At 50.2% G+C, this 21,408-nt stretch overlaps 1 protein-coding gene and 1 long non-coding RNA gene across 2 annotated transcripts; one reads left to right on the plus strand and one right to left on the minus strand.

The window, feature by feature from the left end:
* Nucleotides 1-455: 455 nt before the first annotated feature.
* On the plus strand, nucleotides 456-20,836 carry CUNH3orf70 (chromosome unknown C3orf70 homolog). The gene is made up of 2 exons (XM_042878438.1): nucleotides 456-630; nucleotides 17,732-20,836. The coding sequence occupies exons 1-2, from the start codon at nucleotides 456-458 to the stop codon at nucleotides 18,286-18,288; spliced, it is 732 nt and encodes a 243-aa protein (XP_042734372.1). The 3' UTR covers nucleotides 18,289-20,836.
* On the minus strand, nucleotides 9,215-15,470 carry LOC122183948. Its single transcript, XR_006180430.1, has 3 exons — nucleotides 14,902-15,470; nucleotides 12,074-14,289; nucleotides 9,215-11,340 (listed from the first exon to the last, which is right to left on the minus strand). It is a non-coding gene; the product is annotated as an uncharacterized LOC122183948 (long non-coding RNA).
* Nucleotides 20,837-21,408: the final 572 nt, after the last annotated feature.

Below are 21,408 nucleotides of genomic sequence, written 5' to 3' on the forward strand. Positions count from 1 at the left end.
CACCCCAGCTCGCTCGGCCCGACCCTCCCCAGCTTCCTCGCCTTTCTCCGGACACGCTCCGGGGCCACCGCCGGTTGCGGTGCTGCGGTCGGGGCCGCTCGCAGCTCCCCACGTGCGGGCTGCCGGCACCGCAGCACCTCAGCGCGGCCGAGTCCCGCCATCCGCCGAGCCCCCGCCCCGCACGAGGACACCCGTGCCGCGCGCCGGACCGCCGCTCTCGGCCCTCGGGAGCGCCGGGCGGCGCCCAAAGGCTGCGCTCCGGAGCCGAGGCGGGGCGGGGCGGAGCCGTCGGGGCGGGCGGCCGGGCCTTGCCCGCGGCGCTGCCCCCCGCGGCGCTGGGCGGGCGGGCGGTCCCCGCTGCGGCTCGGCGCCTTTTCCTCCTCCTCCTCATCTCCTCCTCCTCCTCCTCCTCCTGGCCGCTGCGGCGCGGGGGCTGCGGGCGGAGCGGCGGCGCCATGAGCGGGGCGGCGGCGGCCAAGAGCGAGAAGCTGGACGAGGCTCAGGCGCTGGCCCGCAGCTGCGCGGGCAGACCCGACTTCCAGCCGTGCGACGGGCTCTCGCTCTGCGCCACGCACAGCCACGGCCGCTGCTTCCGCCTGCACTGGTGCTGCCACCTGGGATGGTGCCACTGTGAGTGAGCGAGCGCGCGGTCCCGGCGGTCCGGACGGTCGTAGGGGCTCAGCGCTGCGCGGCGGCCGCCGCCCCGTCCCGTCCCGTCCCGGGTGCCGCGGGCTGAGGGCTGCGGGGCGGAGCGGTGGGAGCCTCGCGGCGGGCGCTGCGGGTTCGGCTCCTGCAGCGGTGCGGGGCGCGGGGGGAGAGCCGCTCGCGGCTCTGGCGGCTGCCTCTGCACCGCGCTTCTTCCTCGTGAGGTCGTCCTTGGGGTGGGAGGATGAGATCCGCACGGCATCCTCCGTGAGTCTGCTGCTGTTTTGCAGGAATATGCGACTTGCGTGAGGTAGGGCGGGCTGCCGCTGCTCCGACATCCAGTGGCGGGCCAACTGTGTGGAAAAGCAGCCGGACAACTTTAATGTCTGTCCTCCAGATGTGTGTGATCATGGAGGCTGGGGCTGGCCGGGCACGGGGTGATGAATAATTAATCGCTGCTCCCCTCGAGGAGCGGCTCGGCCAGCAGCGTGGCTGCAGGAGGTGGGAAATGGGGCCCAGGGCTCGTAGCCGGGTCTGCAGTGCTTTGAGCCCAGCGAGCGGCTTTGGGGTGAAGCTCTGCAAGGGCTGGAGGTGCTGGAGGTGTCCCTTGGCTCCTGGCGTCCTGCTCTCCTTCTGTCAGCATCTCCCTTTGGAGCTGGAAACATGGATCCCAGATTTGGCTTAATGGGGAGAAGGGTCTGCCTAAAAGGATGCTTCTTATTTGGATGGGAGCTTCTCTTCTAATTCATTGCACGCTTTAGAATCTCACCCTAATTTAGGGCCCAGTTTGAAACAACTGTGTTTTCTGCCAGTGCTTTGATGTGAGCAGCACATGGTGACAACAGGCACTGTGGCGGGGTGACACGGTTACCTGTTGCACAGGGATGCCATGCCTTGGTAGTGACATTGCACCTGTGAGACAGTGGCCCTCAAGTTGTGACCCAGACGTGTTCTTCTTTTCCACAGTCTCTGTGGCTTTGGTTCTTGGTGCTTGTAAGCACTCCGGAGGATGGGATCTGATCTCAAAATGCTGTTCGCAAGCTGGAGATGCTGCCTGCTATCTGCTGGGGATGGTCCTGAGAAGGGAGAGCCAGGTGCAGAGCTGGAGCATGGAGGAGTGACAGTGCAGTGAGGGATCTGGGGATTAAGATGGATCACGGGCTCAATATGCGTCATCAGCAGGAGGCCTTTGTGGTAGAAAATCCAAAAACAGAACCCAAGCCTTCACTTCACTGGGGATGCATTAGCTGGAGCACTGCAAGCATGCAATTTAATTAGTCTCTCCAGCTCAGTAATGATGAAACCAGGCTGATGGGTTTAGTTTGGAGCCTTGCGCTGCCAGAAGGCTGCAGAAGTGGGGATGTTCTGTAGGAGGCCATGGTGATCAGTGCAGAAAAGGTTTACAGAAGCAAAGTAGTTGGGCTGTGAAAGAACCGAGCGAGGGAGGGGAGATGAGTTTTGTGAAGCCTAGAAAAGAAAGCTGTGCTCTTGGAAGATCACCAGCTGTCACTTACCTGTGGCAAGGAGAACTTCAGGTTTGGGTGTTAGAAAACATTGTTTAAGTAGGAAGAAAAATGAAGTGAGGGAGCAGAATAAAAAGGTGAGGAATCACGTCCATTGAAGGCCTTCAGGAGGGCTTAGACCGATGTGTCTCCTGAGCGACACAGAGCTGATTCCCTCCTGGGAGGACCTTTTGTTGAGATGCCACCCAACCCTTCATCTTCCTCCGGCAGCCATAAGAATTAAAAATAAACGTAACTTTTGTAAGAAGTACCAACTGTTTTCTTAATTTCTCTCTGTACGACTGAGGAAACTTTGAAATGCGTTTGTCCCACGGAACTGTAGTTTTCGATGAAAGAAGTCACATACCTCATTTTCCTGTTTAATTTGAGAGCTAGGAAGAAGAGTGCTGCCTTCTTGCTCCTTATTTCCTAATGCAAATTCCAGAGCCGAGCATCTCTTTGTATCTTGCTCTTGCAGATTGACTGGAGTTGGACTTAAAAGGGGTAAGAATGAGCGCTATAATGGAGAATTATATAGAGGTCAGAGATGCAATTAAGCAGTATCGGAAGTTATCTTCCATAAACACAGCGCTGTAATACTGCCTTAGGAATTCTCAGAGGGTTCTTGCAAGTGCTTTGCTGCGACTCTTAAGAGCTGCGTTGAGGTACAGGAAGCACTATGTCAATTAAAATGGCCCTTGAAGTGTTATTTTCCATTGGCGTCCAAGGTGCTGGAGAATGTCAGCTCCGTTAAAGTGCACTTACACTGAAAAATGACAAGAGCTCACCTCCGCCAGGATCAGTAGATTGTCTCCTCATGTGTATTCAGGATCACATCTGCTTACTTCAGTGACAGAAGCAATTTAGCACTGCAGGGCCACTTGGCTATGGAAGTAAGAATTGAGAAAGAGCCTAGTCTGAATTCCCCAAAGCCGATTGTGTTTGGCTCCGAAGCAAGCAGTTCTTTAAGCTTTCTCTTTACCTCTGATGTTTCTCTGCCCGTAAAATGGCCATGACAGCTGGTGAGTGAGATAACGGGCTGCTCCGTGCATCTGACCATCTCCAGGAACCCCAAGTGTTTTACCTGTATGACGCTTGGTTTGAGCCTGGCGGTTTATTTCAGGTCAGAATCAGCCTTACTCATACTCTGCCCCTTCAGCCCTTGCCAGGGTGACAGCCTCCTGTTCACTTGCTCTCCATCCCTGTTGTGGCATGCTGTTCTTTAGATGCAGGTTGAGAGGCTTGAGTCTCTCAGATCGACTTTTTCCAGTGTAAGAGCACACAATGAGGTGGGTGTGCAGCAAGGGGCTTTTCTGCCTTCCCTCGCCTTGGGATTTCCACTGCAGGTTTGTGCTGCTGCTGTTACTCTACACTGTGTGTTCAGTGCTACCTGCTTCTGTCAGGGGTCAGTTGTGTGGGGTTACATCTTCCCTGGCTGCTGTGCTTTGGCTGTGATTTCTTATTTCCCTTCCTAAAGGTTAACCTCACCGGAGAAAGCCTCACACTTGGTGTGAGTACAGCATTGGCTTCACTCCTGGGCAGTGCAAAAATAGGGAATTCTCTTGCAACCCTTGCAACTGTTCGTTTTTTATCTGAGTATTTTGCAGTGTGTTCAACAGCTCTCAGTACGCTGTGTTGCACTTGTCAACAGTACGTTGTGGGTAACGATTTCACAGTGCTCGCTGCTCAGCAGTTGTGTCAAGAGATAATAAATCACAGAAAGAGCAATGCAGATGAGCAGTCACTGTCTTGCCCGGGTTCAGCACCCAAAAAGCAGATCTTTAGTTTCCTACAACCTCGTGTTCATCTTACAGTGAAAAACTGATGCAGCAAATAAATGTTACACTCCGCTCCCCCTCACATGTTGCTGAGTGGTGTATGAGATGTGCAGGTGTGCCCTGGAATAGCTTCCTGCTCCCCGGTGTGCAGCACGTAACAGTGGCACTGTTAGCCCTCAGCTTAGCTCCTGACCTGCCGCTTTCTGCACGAGGTCGGGCAGCCTTGGCAAGAAACCCTGCTGCTCCTCAGCCAAAAGGAGAAAATGGGCTTCTGCAGTGTGTGACACGCCGAGAAGGGCATATGTTTCCTGTGTGGTTTTGGGAAGAAGGACCTGTCAGATCTTGGCACGTGTTCTGGGGACAAAGAATCGGAGCACGCTGACGTTTCCTGCCCGGCGGTGACAGGCAGGGGAGGGTTTCTCCTTGCTTTCAGAGCTGCATTGCTTCCTCAGTGCCTGCTGTGTGGGTGTCTGTATTCCCCAGGGCAGGACAAGCCAGCCGTGCCTTTGGGGCCGCATGGTCTCCTGCACTGCTTGGGCAGTGAGCGGTGCTTATCAGCCTCCCGCAGCTGCTGCCGTGGAGCAGAGCACATCAGTGCATTCACTGCACCTGGGTGTACTCCGAGCCCGTATTTGCTTCTTACATTCTTCGCTGCTTGAAATACCAGTGTTTCTATTTTACAGCATTTTTAGATAAAAACATTAGTTTTCTGTCTCACAAAACTGTTGACAGCTCTCTGTCAAGGCCAGCCTCAATTACAGCCCTCCACGGTGACAGCAGTGGCTCTGTGTGTCACACAGCATCTCCTACCTGTCCCCTGGCAGCATGCACATCTCGGCCCTGCATGTCAGGTGCTGGTATTCCCCTGCTCCATAGCAGTGTGAGCAGCAGGCACGCTGCTTTGTGCACCCAAGTCCTGTCTCTATGGTATCTCTCCCATGTCTGGAGTGCCAGAAGCTGTCAGCAGGGGCTCCAACAATCATTGGAGCCCATGTAATTGTTCAGACCCCAGCCCGCCCAGTCCACCAGTGAGAGCCATAAGCAGGGAATCAGCAAGGCAGCTTTTGTTTCCTGTAACAGAGCGCTGGTAAGCGAGCTGAAGTGTTTATTGAAGGTATTTAAGTGCACTGGGAGTTGAAAGAGAATTTGGGTCTGCCTGCCAGACAGCTTCTCTTGGTCTCTCCATGTTATGGAGGCAGCTGCAGACCTGGGTGCTCTGTAGAGTTGTGTCCATTGCAACTTCCAAAAGGGTTTTTGTTTTCATGGGTTTCCTTGGCAGTGGTTTTAATGGCCCTGAGACATTTTGCCACGTCCAAGAAGGAGCAAAGAGGCAATAGGATAACAGTGCCTGATGTATGTCAGCAGATACGAAGAGCACAGAAATGCTATTTGATAGAGCAAATTCTCAGCTACAAAAAAAATATTTTTCAGCACAATCACCACTGCATCCTGAGGATTGCTTTGTTGGATAAATGTGGAAAGGGAGCTGTAACTGCTTGTGTTTTAATTTATGAGACTGTGTTTGGGGTACTCAAAGAGCTCGTACTCTTGTCTTGGTGGAAATCCCTGAGTCGGGGTTGGAGTGGTTGGGCTAGAAACTCCGGGGCTGGGTGTTCTCTGCAAAATGCCTTGCTTTGGTGGGAGAACGATTGCAAATCCGAGAGGAAATAAGCATTTTTCTTTCGTGTTTGCTGAGAGAAGGATTTAAATGTTCATCCAGTTTAAGTCTGTGGATCTGGACAAAATGCTTGTGCGTGAGCAAGGCATTAGGCTGAGCACCAGGCTACGCTCGCCCAAAGGTGGATTTGTCAGCTGGTAATGGAAAACACTTTTAATGAGGATTTGGTGCCTGTGGCTGTGCAAGATCTTCTCTTCACCTGTATTTGAAAGACCTGTGATACTCTTGCTTCATTTCCCTAAGCTGTACACAACGAAGGAAAGAATGTCAGCTTAAAATACTCTGACGTGTAACTCTAGGGGTAAACAGCTACCTGCAGTTGCACGGGCTCACCTTGCTGGGCCTGAATTGCGTTGCTCTGGCTTTAGTTACAATCCCCAAGTCATGGTTTGGATAGACTGCTAATGCTGTGTCTCGGAAAGAGAACGCAGATGTGTAGATTTCATCAAGCCGTGTAGAAACACCAGTGCCTCTGAAAGAATCTGCTGCCATTCATTCTTTATTCCTTGCCCCAGTGCAGAGCTGTGCCTAGAGGCATGCCTGTTCCTTCCTTATTATTATTAACAAAACCACCTAGCAGGAACAGACCACAAGAAAAGCTTTGAATTTAAGTTACTTGCTCTGAGCGCATCTTGCAGGGCTAATTCTTCAGTGCCTCATACAGGACTGAATAGGAATCACTGCATTTCTTTCTCCAGAAGCCGTGGGAGAAAGGGGCCTTGTATCCCTGCACACTTTCCCCCAGGCAGGACCTCCTGCTTTGCCCTGCATGACAACGAAGCTGTGTTTCGTAATGCGTCCATCCCAGTGTGGTTCACAAAAAATGATGCTTGAGAGCCTCTGAGAGCTGTGGATAAATGACATCTCTCTGCTGTAAGTGTGCAAAGGGTTCAGTTGCTGCTTGCATGAAGCCTGCTGAGGACCAGCCTGAAACCAGGGGGCGGTGGCTGTTGTGCAGCGTAAGCAAGCACCTCAAAGGGGAAGGTTGATCATCACTGTGTCCCATCAGCTGGTGTGGCTGTGAACTCAGGGTGTTCCCAGCAGGGCTGGTGAGAAAAGCTGAGCCTCTGCTTGTGCTCTTGGGTCTTTGTTCCGGGAAAAGGCCGCACGCACTTTTTTCACTGCACAGTAACAGCTCAGAGACGAAATGTGTGTGGGTTGCAGTGTCCCTGCAAATGCATGGCTTCCTTCCTGAACTCTGCCAGTGAGGAAATCGATTTTCCTGCTCGATTCTGAAGCGTATTTACGTCAAGTGCCCAAATGCAAAAGTGTTACCATTCCTGTGCCTTCTGACTTTGCTCTCCTGGGTACTGATGGTTGTTTCACACGCCTTCACTGCAGCCCATGGTCATACCCTTCCATTGCCCTATTGCAAACTGAGTCATGAGGTTGTCACCTTCCTGCTTCACACCCTGCAGGTCTGACCGTGTGCCTGGGTTTGCTGGGAGCACTGAGGAGAGCTTCAGCAGCCTGGCATAGGGCCTCGGGTTCCCTGGCACAACACAAGCACGTTTTGTCACTGCTCACGTTGTTGGAACCAGCACAGAATGGACATCTTGAGGTGTTTTATGTAATGCCTCTCAGTTTACCTGAAGCTGCCTTGCACTTGTGAGTCACTTCAAGCTTTGTCGACGGAGTTCTGCACATTGGTAGGTCTATACCAGGAACTGTTGTTTCAGTGAAGGGCGAAAAAATGAAGTGCTTTACTCACAAACATTCTAAAATGTTCCAAATTGGTGGTTGTGGCAGCGTGGGCTCAGCTGTTGGTGGATGGCATAAGCCTGTAGTGATGTAAGGAGCTGATGGACAGGAGATTGGTTTCCATCTAGCCTCATTTTGTCTGTATATTTTTTATATGCTTCAGTGTGTTGTGGTTTTTATTCCATCACCTCTGTGATTATCTGTCCTTAAGATACAAAATGTGCTTTCATGAGGACTGATTGTTCCAATAAGCAATTTTTATATAGAGACTGATCACGGAATTTAGAAAGTGCAGTTGGTGCAGTTTAGAGATGTTTTTGCCAATAGTTTGGTATATTCACATAGTTGGAAGTCAGAGACCTACTGGGAAAGTGAAATCTGATTGCTTGGCAACTGCACCTTGTTTTTAATATACTCATACTTTAATTTAGGCAACGTAACAGTTGGAATTTATATATAACCTATGTTGTAAAACACTTTTAACAAGAGCTTACGTTTGTATTCCTGTTCTCACTGATGGCTGCAGAGCTTGAGAGCCCACATGTGTGCTGCCAGAGCTGCTGCTTTACCTGAGCACCTACACCCAACCCTGAAACATTTCCTTTCTATGCCCAGTCAGTGCAAACCCTGCTGTCTTCCCTCCTTCTGCTTCACACATCACACCTGCAGCCATTTCAGCTGCTTCATTCTTCTTGTTGTGTGGCACAGTGTGGATTTCAGTGCCTTTGCTGATACAGAGCTGTGTTTCTTGCAGCCTTCCCACAGTCCGCTGGCATGAAGCTGTTAGTAGTTGGGCAGACAAAAGAAGGCACCTTGTTCTCTGCTCCTCCTGCCCTGTGCCACCGGCCCTCAGCGTTCCCAGCTGGTGCTCGCTGTGGGATCTGCCTTTGGTGTGAAGCCCAGGGTGATGCTCTCATCCCTCCGCTAGCATTCCCTTACCATGCTGCAGCAGTGAGTGCTGAGCTTGCACCCACCCAGCTGCTCTGAGCCCTTCTGCAGCAGCACTGTGTTACACGGTGGCATTCCTCCTCCTCCTCCTCCTCCCCCCCCCTCTGGAGTCACTTGGGTTTTCATATTTTCTTGTAGAGCGTTGCTAGATCCCAGGCTCCTCTGAGGAGGGCTGACACCAACGCCTGCATGCAGCAGCTCTGAGTGGTGACCTGTTTGGGGTGTGTGCAGGAAGAGCAGCCCTTCAGATTCTCCAGAATGGGTTTTGTGGAGCTTTGTAACAGAAATACGAAGATGAGATTGAATGAAGTACGAGTGGAAACAGGTCTAGGTAAGCACTAGAAGAAACAACAGAACGAGGTTAAAGGATGGCCTATACTGGTGATGAGGACACTTTTCCCATCAATGAAAATGAAGAATGTGTTTGTCCGGCTCAGATCTGCAAGGCCTCAGCACAGATGATGTGTCAGCAGGAGACCCTGTAGCCTGACACCAGGAAGGTGGTGGCACCAGTGCCACACATCACATATGCCCTTGTTTCTCCTGTCAGCAGGCTGTAGCCATCGAGATGCAGCTGTTCCAAGCTGTGAAAGCAGCCCCCTGCCTCAGCCATCCGTTCCCTCCTATGGGCGCAGAGTCCTGCGTGGTCCTTTGGGGAGAACTTGCCCTTCAAGGACCACTGAGCTGCTCTGCTTGTTGAAGGATTCACAGGAAAACATTGCCATCTCATCGAGGCGCCCGTGGGAGCACCATCTGCAGACTGTGCTGTGCACCTGGAAGGCAGTAGCTTGTCTGCACTGCCTGTATTTCTCTGCAGCAGGAAATGCCTCCGTTCTTTGGAGGTAGCGTTTGAAGCTGAGCTGTGGTTATCCTGCTCTGTTACCATATCAGCACACCGTCTGCATGAAAATGATGGGATGCTGAATCTCGAGCAGATGGTGCACAGGGATGGTTTTGTAAAATAAACATGTAACGCTAAGCCATTTCTTGCTATTTTCTGTACTGAATTTAACAAATATCGAGCGGCAGTTGGGGGATAGAATTTCTCAGAGACGTGCAAAAAGAGGCTGCTCCTCTTTGCAGGGCAGCTTTGCAAAGGCTTGTTGGATGTTGGGTTCAGAGTTCAGATAGTGATGGCCGCTGCACAGCTGCCATCCTCATGGGGATATGGCTCCTTTAAGAGGGCTTACGGCTGCCTGAAACACTTCCAAATCCAGTGTTGCTATTTCTTTAAGTCTGGTAAATCCATGTAAGAAATGAAGGAGCAGCAGTGGTAGAAGGAAGCTCCAGGCTCTGTTTGCATTGAAGAGTTAACCTGCTATTGAGTGAAAGCGTGAAGAGAACCCTGAAACGCTCACAGCATGTAAAACCACGATCCTTTTTTTTTGTATTTAAAACAAATCAAGACAAAAGGGCATCAAAATACATATTACGAGGAAGAAAAAAAACCTTATTTTTCCCCTTTCTTGGATTTCTGTGAAAAGCTTACAGCTCGTCAAGTCAAGGGCTGTCACAGCTGTCTCTCACCATACAGCAATCAGAGGGAACACCTCTCCTTCATGCGAGAAGGGAATTGGCAACTGTACAGAATCACTGCTGGGGAGCCACTGTGAAGCAGCAGCGCTAGGCTGGTTCTTTTTTGTGCCTGGGTGAGGTTGGGAATGGGGCAGATCACACAGTGCTGTGCTGCAGGTGTAAGAAGAGGCTGCTTGCTCCTGGCGGTGCATCCTGCTGCCTGAGCTCCAGGGTTGGGGTCAGAGGAGTGCCTTTGCAGAGCTGGCCCCTATACTTTGTGATCCCCCACTGTACCTTCCATCTGGAAGCGTTGTGTGCTCTGCCTTCTCCCTATTAGAAATCTATCTGAACAATCTCTCTGCTTTCTCAGTTTGCTTGGAAAAAGTGCAGAGCAGAAGTATCACTTTTGTTCAAGCATTCCATACCTTTACATATGAGGATCTTTCAACGTTGACAAGCATTTTAGTTACGCTTCATTGCAGCCCCCAGTAGCACAGCTCAGCTCTGCTTGGGCTCGTACTGTAGATCTGGCAGTGCCTCACTGTCCTGAAATAATTTTCTCCTCTCCTGGTGGCTCGTTCCATGTCTCACACTCCCAGTGCACTCCTCTGTTCTGTGAGGTACAACCCACCAGCTGTTCATCTAATAGAAGGAAATGGAAACTGGGTTAGCAGTGTTTTTTCATGCGACATCTGTAAACATACTCTAGGTTCTCCCTTCCATTTGTTCTCATCTCTTTGAAAAAGCTATTAACTGTGCTCTAAGCAAAGTGTAATTTGGAACTATTACAGTCCTTGGTGAATGTTTATGGTGAGGCTGATCATGGTTTGCAGAGGTTTTTTTGTCCCAAGCTGTGCATGTAAGTAGACAGAGAAGGAAGGAGGGAGGCAGTCGGTGTCCCTGTGGCAGCTGCAGGGCTGGGAAGCAGTGTTTCATCCCAGTTCTCCATCTTTTGCTAAGAAAAAGGCCAGGATCTGAAAGGCTGATGATCTCCAGGGCTTTCCCCACATGCAGGGGTGTGAGCTCTCCTTGCACTAACATTGAAATCCTCCACTCCAATTTCTCCCTTGACACGTGCCTTTGGAACGCCTGCTTGCCCTTCACGCCTTCAGAGCTGTGTGGTATGCAACAAGAATCTCATACACTGATGTTCTTTGTAGCAGGGCTGACTTCTTTCCCACGTCAGCTGATGTCTTTGGCAAGGCCCAGCGTAGCACCAGCAGAGCCCTGTGTTGCAGAAGCAGGATTCCCTGCTGCCTTTGCAACCGAACATTGCTGGGACCATTATGAGAGTGTAGAGCCAAGCAGAATCATGCACACATCCAAGGCACTGAGATGTTTGTGATCAGAGTCCATTCTCCTCCAGCAGACCTCAGCCAGGTGCCGTAGTGCTCAGCCAGCTCCAAGGCATGGCAGCAGGTCCTGAGCTGCGCTGGTTAACCTGAGCCAGTTTTTCATTAGTTAAGTAATATACAGATGGCAGGTCCTCGTTAGCCCTGTGGGTTTTTGGAGAGTAGGTGAGCTGGCAGATTGAGGCAGGAAGGGGGAAATGTAGACATCTTTGCCCAGGCAGCTGCAAAAGAAAGCGCACGTATGAAAAAAGCTTGTGTGTACTGGTTAAAAGATGGTTAAAAACAAATGTTTGCTATGCTGTATGTACTGCTGACTTAGACACCTATGGTCCAGAACCACCTTTTGTCATCTTTCTGAACTGCAGTGCACCCATTGTTTATTAAGAAAAATCCTTAGAGGTGTCATTTTGAGAGGGTGACAGCGGTGGCTTTATGAGAAACCTCGCTGCTCAAAGGTGGATTTCCTTAATTTTTCTTTTTGCATGCCAGGCATGTTAGTGTCAGGGGGAAACAAGAACGCTGGGACAAAGAGAAGGGGGGAATAAAATATTTAAGCAGCACCTCTGCTTATTTCATGGTTAAGTTATTTTGCATTAGCCACAGAAATTACTGCTGCGTCTGTTCAGTGATGATGCATGCAGACTGCTCAATTAGCAAAAAATCAGAGGGAGATGACCTCATGGCTTACTTCTCAGGGCCCTTATTTATTTTTCACATGCAGGAGACACCATAATCCACCCTCCAACCAATGTACCACGTAGCTCTGGGAATTGGTGCTGCAAAGAGACTTTACGTATATAATTTTTATGGAAGCAGGCCTACTTTCTGGGGATAGAATGTTCCCCAAGTGGTATGGGTTTGCTTGAGCTTTATCCCTTGTAGCAGAGCCTTCAGCTCCACAGAGCCTGGGCTGGAGGTCAGCAAGCAGGGAAGGGAGCACTGCCCAGGACTTACCTCCTTGGCCATGCCTGGAGCGGTTGCTTCGCAGTTGACTGGGCTTTTGTGCCTTAATTCTCCAGTGGATTTGGTTTTTAGGCTTCCACAGCAGTTGAATAATTCAGAAATGGAGAAACAATCATTCTTTTCAGTTGGGCTGCTGTCACTGTGCAATTAGCATTGGGCCAGGAGGTGAAGTGTTTGTGCAGAGCAATGCAGCGTGAGCACGGAGCAGCAGAAAGCACAAGCAATGGCAGTGGCACAAGCTTGCAGTGGTGGCAAACAGGCATGCTGTGTGCCTGCCATGTGCTTCATTACAGTGGTCATTAACACATGGCCGTCACAGTTGATTGAGACTCACCATGAAAACAGTTCTGGCAGAGCCTGAAGTTCATGCACATCATGTTCTGCACTCAGGACCCAAACCAGGTGTTGCTTCCCCACAGCCCTGTGCTGTGTTGGTGGAACTGCAGCATTCACTCGATAGCAGGCAGTACAGCATTGAAGGCCTTCCCAAACTTCTCACTAAACTCTGATATTTAAGGGTTTTTTTGGACAGAACCCAACATGTTCAGCACAAGCTGTAATTTTCCTTCACCAAAATACCATCTTCCGTGTAGGCAGATGTAGCAAACGACCCAGGAAACAAGTTGTGATGCAGTGCCTGTCTGGCATCTGTATTTGTGCAAAACGATGTAATTTACAGGAGCAGCCATCAGCAGAGCTCAGTCCAGAGTTCTCCAACTGACTCAGTGGAAATAAATCTGCAATAAATTACATGCCACAGTACTAGAAGGAGTGTGTCAGAATAGGTGCTCAAAACATTATTCTGTGGATTTCTGCCAGCTGCTTAAAGTCAGCAAAAATGTTGCTGTTTATTTCAGGGGGAGTTTTATCAGCCCAAAATGCATCACAAAAGAAGGCGGGGACTGGGGAGAATTTGGATAATTCTCTGTTCAAAAGACGTCTCTGCCAATCATGCAAGCTGCAGTGGGTGGGCAGTCTTATTTTTAAGTTTCTGCATCAATTTTTCATAGCATCTTCATCACGGTTGATGCATTTCCGTCCATTATGTAGGGTAAGAAGTTATAAATGATGCTGTTACTGCAGCTTTGTCCGTGATTCAGCCTGACAGGTCCAGCTGTGAGCACCAGCACCCCTTGGAGAGCTAACTGAGCATCTTCAGAAAGCAGAAGTTTAATCTAAAATAAACAGACTTTGCCCTAAAATTAACTGAAACCTAAGAAATCTGTAACAGACCCCCCCCAAAAAATGCAGAAAGTCAGTTTGCATAGGAAATTTCCTTTTCCCTCTTGGGTGATTTCTGCCTTACCCTGGCAGTACTTGTCCTTGAAACCTGAGGAAGTGCTTGTAGCCAATGTAAGGTCACACAAATGGGCCTGAAATCCTCTGTCAGTAGGCTAGCCTCTGTTGGATTCTACCCTGAAATTAGTGCCAGCATGTCGGTTTTGAAACACGACGAATTGCCCCATGCTGCTGCAGCAACAGAACAAACTCTGCTCCCCGCTGCCAGCCTTCCCTTCCAGCCATCGCTTTGCCTTTGCTTATCAGTGTGGCTGCAAGCAGATCTGAAGTTTGAACATAGCCAGCGCCTCGTTTTCCATGCACGTGCGATCAGTTTGCTGTTCTGAAGCGGACAGACTATGGCTGTAAACAGGACCTTGGAATGGGAGCTGCTGTATTTAAGAGATGCCATTTTGTCAGAGAAAATCCTAACCAGCAGTGCTCCCATGACAAGCAGTAAGAGGGAAAACACTTGAGGTGCATATACATCCTGTATCTAACACAGCCAGGCAGCAAATTTCTTCCTCGTCTCATCTGACCATCTTCCTTAAAGGAAAAGAAAACCAAACAACCCACCCACCTAACTGTATTTGACCAACGGAAACCAGTTGATATTATTTTTGGGGGGGTTTCAGCTTTTGATGCTGTTTCCTCACAGTATCCTTCTGGACGAATTGCTAAGCAAACACAGAAAGTGATGTGCGAGTCATTGGCTCATGGGTCGATCCCAAAGCACTGTAATTAGTAGGGTTCCACCAGGCTGCAGGCTGATCACTAGCAGGGCTCCATTTTAGGGCCACCTCTCCTTAATGTTTCCATGAATGACTTGGATGGAGGGCTGCAAGTTGTTCTGAGCAAGTCTGCTGATGGTACTAAATGGAGAAGGGCTGTTGGCTCCATCAAGGGTGAAGGCCTTGCAGAGATCCAGACTTGGGCACCGCAGAACAAAAAAGGACATACAACCATTAGATGGTGTCTAGAGAAGATGCAAATATGGGGAGGGGTCTGCAAGGGAAGGGGTCTGAGGAGCACTGAGGCCCCTTGGGTTGCTGGGCCTGGAGCTGAGGAGAAGCATCACAGCGGCTACAGCTCCCAGGACAGCATGGAACTGGGTCAGGGGAGGGCCAGGTTAATGAGGAAGAGATTCTTCACTGAGAGGGTGGTTGGGCACTGGAAGTGGTTCTCAGTGCACTTGGTGGTCATGGCACCAAGCTGCCAGAGCTGAAGAAGCACCTGGACAGCACTCCCAGACACAGGGTCTGATTGTTGGGTGCTGCTGCGTGGAGCCAGGGGTTGGACTCCATCATCCTTGTGGGTCCCTTCCAACTCAGGCTATTCTGTGATTCTATGAAGTAAGGTCAGATGAATATTTGCTTTCTTTAACAGCTGTGCTGTGATCTACCACAACTTAAGTATCCTGCTTTTCCTCCTTTTCTACCCATGAAGAGGCAAAATCACTTCTGATTGTGTTCTTAGCAAGACCAGGCAAAATATTCACAGGTAGACCAATAGCCACATACAGAAAGAAACACTGAACTCACCCAGCTGCTGGAGGGGCTCTCTGGCAATACAGCACTCCTCCTCAGGAAGCAACCCAGCTCAACAAGAGATGCCTCCCTGTCCGTGGTTGGCCCTTATATGAGCCCAGGGGGTTCCACCCTGCATGCAGCCCTTCTGGTCACCTGAGGACCACAGGTGTACACAATTTGCCTTGATGGAGCACCCTTCACCAGGTGCTCCATCACCAGTTCAAGCCATGACCTGGCAGTTCCCCTACAGCTCTCCCAACATCCCCCAGCCCTTGCCAGCATGTGGCAGCTGTGTTAGGTAGAAAATTATAGTCTTGTATGTTTTTTCTTTGTTCCATTAAAATGTTTCCCAACACCTTCCTTGGACACCTCAAATAGAAGCTGGGAAATGCTTTTTCAGTGGTGTCTTACCATTGCTTGTCCATGGAAGGGTTGTGAAGCCTGTACAGAAGTGGCCCAGATATATCAATAAATACAGCACCGTGGTTTCAGACAAGGGAATATTGATCGCATCTAGGCTACATTCCAGCTTCTGTGAGCTGGGTTTTGTGGGACACCATTCCAGTTAGCAGCGTGCTAATCAGTTGATTGTGTTGCTTTGCAAGGCAGCAGCATGCTTAACACTTACTGATGTGCAGGAAGGCTTTCTGCAGACAGCACACCACGGGAAGCTGCAGGCGGCTGCTGTTAGCTGGGCTGTAGGGCAGAGTCATCCCAGAGCAGCTGTGCTGGGCAAGGATTGAAAAATGCAACAAAGCCCACATCCCTCAGCAACTGCCAGTGCAGAAATAGCTGTGCTGCTGCTCCAGAGTGCTGTGCAGGAGTAAGAGCTCTGCTCTGCCTGTGGTCAAAGTGCGCAGGCATTTGATGGTAGCACTACATTTCTCCAGGACACGGCAAGCTTAGGCTGGGGTTTGTTACTAGATGTCAAGTGGGGTGCGTGGCAGTGCGTTTCCTAACTGCCGTTCAGCCACACTCACATAGGAGGAATAAAACAGAGCATTTTTATTTTCACTGAGCTTTTCCAGCAGCTCCGACAATTATCATTCCAGCTCCTAGGAGAAAACTGCTTGATGAGGTATTCAAGTGAAGCTGGTCAGATCTGTTCACCAAATGTTTTCTTCCCATGCCCACTTCCTGCAGCATTCTCACTGCTTCCTGAGGCTGCCTGGTGGCTGTTCTCTCCTGCTGCACAACCAGGGTGTTTTTCCTTCTCAGTGTGCATGGTGCTCCTTCCCCTGGTCCTTCGCTCTGCATCTGCCAGCTTCACGTTGTGCCTCTCTCACGCTCCAGTGCTCCCCAGTGCTTTCCTTGGACAATGGAGGTTGGGAAGTCCCAGCTGGGGAGCGCAGCCTGTTTTCTTACAGGCTGTTTTCCTTGCAGTACACCAGGCACAGCAGGGGTGGAAGAGTCTTCTCCTGTGCTTGATGTTTCCCCTGGTGACGTACCAGGGCTTGGCAGGCAAAGCACAGCACATGTGTGGGCCCTGGCTCGTTGGGGCTGGCAAAGCAGATGAACACCCCAGAGGCTGTTCCAGCCAAGAGGAGGGATGTCTTAGCCCATCCCACGGCCAGTGCCATGCTGGCTGAGAATTTATTGCAGTCAGTGCCTGTGAAGGACACCCAAGCTGAGGAGAGGGGCAGTGAGCCCTTCTTCCTGTTTCTGATCTGAGCAGAAGCAATCATTGCTTTCATTTTCAGAAGGAATGGGCAATTTGAGGGAGAAAGGCTTCCTCTGAGCCTGGGCCAGAAAGACGTGTGGCAGAAAGCTGCAGCTCCTCAGCACAGCACAGCCAGATCCATTCCTGTGGTGCCTTTCTGCTCCTTACCTGGGGAGCTTCAAGCATCAAAACAGTCCTTCATCACTTTGATGCCTTTTCTGCCTTTGCAAAGAGGTATTTGCAGTATCCTAACTCCTGCATCAAAACACTTCTGAGTCCCACTACTCGCAAGTCTTCTGGAAATTTGTGCTTTCATAGTGAGTGAACCCCCTGGGGAGACATGAATTTTTCAGGGCCTTCATGCAAATAAAACACAGCGTTTTCCAGTCTTTGGCACAGCCTCAGGTTTCTCAGTTTTTCCTAACAAAGTACTGATTTTCTGCTCTCGCATTTATTTCTTCTAGTAGAGATTTTCAGCTGTGCTCTTCAGTTCACACTTGGTTCAGCTCCGCATAGACAACATAATCCTATTTTTCTTATTACTTAACTAGATAATCAAAGTGTCAAAGGCATTGCTATGGTATGGGGATCCCCTTATTTTCTGTCTTAAAATTCCAGTTGCAGTCGTGTTAATTCTGTTTTATAGTACAGAAAAATACAGCTTAGCCCTCAGAAAAAAAAAGAACATGGAACTGCACTCAGGGAGACTCGCTGTTAAGCAGAATAACAATAATAGAAATGCAGATCATTGTGCAAAAGATGTGTGGTAGAATTGCTCTGTATTTGGTGTTAGAAAAAGAAAAGCCGCTGAGCATCTTCAGGTTTCTTTCCCCGAGAAAGGGATGCAGACAGAACTGCTGCCTGCCCCACTTCTCAGCCATGCAGTTGCACCCCCAGCATCAATTTTCCAGCTCCAGATGTCCTACAGACGTCTTAGAAGCAAGGACAGGGAGAGAGGCGAGACTGGGCTGAGAGAAGTCACGGTTACCTGCAGTGTTAAGCATCAGAGAGCCTGTAAGAGGAGAGAGCTAACCAACACCTTGAGGCCATTGAAAACAGAGCAGCTGCTGGCTGAAGGAACTGCTGGCTATTACTGACTGCCAGAGGTGAGCATCATCTTACCAGTTTCTTTCTAACTTTAAAGATAAGTCCTTAAAATGCTGTTTTTTGTCTTCCCCGCAGGTAAATATGTCTACCAGCCCATGACGCCCGTGGAGCAGCTTCCCAGCACCGAAATACCCGTCCGCCCTCGGGAGTCTCCGAACACAATCCAGATCTCCGTCTCGCTCACCGAACACTTCCTCAAGTTCGCTCCCGTCTTCCAGCCCCCGCTGCCCCCCGACTCCCCGCAGTTCTGCACCATCGCAGACCTCTTCATTGACAATTACCGCGTGAAATGCATCAACGGGAAGATGTGCTATGTGCAGAGGCAGCCTCCCCCCGTGCCCCACAAGACAAAGCCCGAGGAAGTCTCTGTTCGCAATGCCTTAATCACAAAAGAGAGCAATACACCAAAAACAGATCACTGCTCGTCCCCTTCCAGCTCTGAGGACTCCGGGATCAATGCGGTGGGGGTTCACTACATGGAGTCGTGCGATGAGGACACGGAGGGGGTGGCCGAGCTGAGCTCAGAAGAAGACTACAGCCCAGATAGCAGCTGGGAACCAGATGAGTGCCCGCTCTTGTCACCCTCGCAGTGTGAAATGGAAGTGATTGAGACTATAGAAACCACCGTGTGATCCGACGAGTTGGTGTCAGATCAGTCCAGTTCCCACTCAGTAACGTTGCTTTTGTAGTCTTTATATTTTGTTTTTTTTCTGACAATCCCTTTTTTCCAGTGCACTTGATATTTCGGATTCCTCATGGGAGCGCGGCCACGGGACTTGCATATTGGTGAAACAGCAGCAGCCTGAGCAATTTTAACGTGTTCTCAGCCTGATCAGATCTCCCACGTCTGCACGTAAGGTAGTGATAAATCTTAAGACTTTTATAGCTGGAAAAAGGCCTTTTTCTTGGTCTGGGTTACATCATAACGCTACTTCTCATACGAGGATGTGCCACTCAGCATGTTTTCAGCACTCGGGATGTTTGCTGGGGGCCTTCAAAGCACAGAGGGTGAGCTGGTGCAGCACGCCTGTGAGCAGCAAAACCAAGTTGTCCTTATTTCTTACAAAGAACTATGCGAAGCGCAGCGACAAGAGGCTTTTTCTGTCTCTGGCCTTCCGCGTGGTCCATGCTTTTTTCTAGTGCTGGCGTGACCCTTCTCGAATGCTGTTGGTACCACTCTTCCAGTGGGTTGGTATGGCAGGCAAGAGAACGCACAAAGTGCCTCCAACTTCTCCAGGCTATGCACCGAGCATCTGCTGAGTTAGGTCCGGCTCTGAAATCTCCTGGGAGGGCAGCTGTTGCTCCTGAGGGTCATCCGTTGCCCGGGTCCAGCCGCTCCTTCCTCTGCATGGATCTTTGGAAGGGGATCTGGCTTTTGCAGCTCAGCAGGAGGGGGAGCAGGCAGGGAGGAAGCGCGGCAGTACCAATACCAATCTAGACTGGGGTGTAAAGCAAAGGCGAAGGGCAGTGACTACCTCCAAACATGCAAAACCCACCCCTAGCTTTGCCCGCTGCTTCCTCCCGCGCCGCGCTGGTTGTGCCCAGATACGTGCACTCAGGACCAAACGGCCTCAGGGCCCGCATTTGCCTGAAGAAAAACAAAGATTAAAAACAAAACATTTGAGCCACACCACTGTGCTGGCAGAGCTCGGGGACGGCGTGGAGGTGCCCGTGCGAGGAAGCCCGTGCACTTGGCAGTGCTGGTCACGGTACCGCCTGGGGTCATCCTAGCTGGGCCAGGAGGCTTCGGCTCACTCAGTTCAAGAGCAGGTTTTCAATAGAGCTCTCCTCAAGCAGCCGTTCTGCTGGAGGGCTGGTTTCAGCCCCCCGGATGAGACACAAACGTCTTTCTCGGAAGATTTCAGTCAGCTTGAGTCAGTTGGAGTCAGTAATGACTGTTTTGCAGCAGCGTTACTGAACTGCTTTGTGTGTTTGCAGTTTACGTTTCACAAGTCACTGGTGAATATAAGGCTGTATAAACATGTACAGTTTAGTGATTGATACTAGATATAGTCGGTGTCATAGGGTGGCTCATCTCTCACTGTATCCTGACAATGTATGACTAATTTTATACACTTTGTAATCAGTATCGTTAGGAAACGTTTAGGCAACAGTGTGTGTCTGTGCACATGCGCGTGTGCTAGGAGTTTACCATAAATGGTTATAAAGTAATACTGTACTTTTTAGACTAACACTTTCGGACAAAAATAATAGGTTTTATAGTTTTGATGACTTCTATAAAAAGTGCAATGCTTGTTAAACGAGGAACTTGGGCCATTGCATGGACGGATGCGTTCTCCCAAGGCACTTACAAAGCATTCTGTTTTTCTGAGGGCATTTAAGCAAAGGCTGTAGTAGGACTAAGTAGGTTTTATTTATTTTTTAAGGGCAGGGTTGTCCTTTCTGGCTAACTAAGGTTTCTAATAACGTTTTAGCGTCCTTTGACCACCGAGGCACATTTCATAAGGTAGAAGAAAGCATTATATATAAACTTACAACATTTATTCATATTTAATCTCTCACTTGTAATCTGAGTGGAGAGCTGCAGATGCTCACTGGTGTCTGAGCTTCCTGCCCAAGGGAGGCTCTTCCTGGAGCCACATCCCAGCAGCAGCAAGGCTGTTTCTGAGGCCGGGAGCTCCTTGCCCTCTGTAGGCACCAAGCACAGGCAGGGGCTCCAGGATCCTTGGTACTGAGCAGAGCACACCTCGCTCTGCAGGCAGGAGGGCACCTGTTGCGTGTGCGAGGAAATGGAGTTGGCCATTGGTGACCAAGGCTTCCCATAAGATCCTGTGGTCTCGCAGTTTCATATCACTGTCGTCAGGATACATTAACTGTAAGTAATTAGCAATATTCACAAGCTGTGAGTGTCTCCTACCCAGGATTTGTTCAGATGTCAAGCACAATAAGCTGCCTTTCTTCTGTGGTGAAGCATGAGAGGAGCAGCCTGGTGTGGGACAGGGCTATAGTTGTGGAGGTGTTCCAGCAGCCAGCATGGTGGCAGGGTTCTCACTGTGCTCCATCACACCCCAGTTCAGAAACACTCCACAGAAACGTGGTTTCTTTTGTTTGCACAAACACTGCGCGGTCGTGTTGTAAGAGATGCCCTGAGCCAGTAGCTCCACTCTGCCAGGGAGAGGCGTGTATATTTCTTCTTTAATAAAATACTCAACAGCTGAACTTCTCATTGTCCTAACTGTGTGTCTTCCATGCTGCAGTGAAACACAGATTTCCAGCACAGGAGAGATTTGCTTACAGCTTCAGATGGCACGGCCCAGTGAGCGCTGTGCTAGGCAGAGAAAGGCAGTAACGGGATGTGCCAAGCTCAGCCTCCCCTGTGTTTGTAAGTACTGGGGCTGGTGTGCAGCCTCACAGCCCTGCCCCCACTTACCTGTAGAAGAAAGCTGCCCCAGTCACTGGGGAAGACATTGCAAAACAGCTGCAGTGGGGTTCAGTCTCTTCTTCCAGGTAACACGGACATGGTGTGGCTAACATGAATGATGGGACAAGAGGGTTGCACCTCAGGTTGAGTATTAGGGACAATTTCTTCTCAGAAAGAGCAGTGGGGCACTGGCGCAGCTGCCCAGGGAGGTGGTGGGGTCACCATCCCTGGAGGTGTTCTGCAACCATGGAGATGTGGCACTGAGGAACATGAGTGGACGTGGTGGCGTGGGTTGGACAGCTGGACAGGTGATTTTAGTGGTCTTTCCTAACCTTAGTGATTTGAATCCCTGATTCAAATGATTCCCCAT

The sequence above is a fragment of the Lagopus leucura genome, unplaced genomic scaffold (genome assembly GCF_019238085.1).
Source record: "Lagopus leucura isolate 7727_CA_CO unplaced genomic scaffold, USGS_WTPT01 Super-Scaffold_100021, whole genome shotgun sequence".
NCBI classification, from domain to species: domain Eukaryota; kingdom Metazoa; phylum Chordata; class Aves; order Galliformes; family Phasianidae; genus Lagopus; species Lagopus leucura.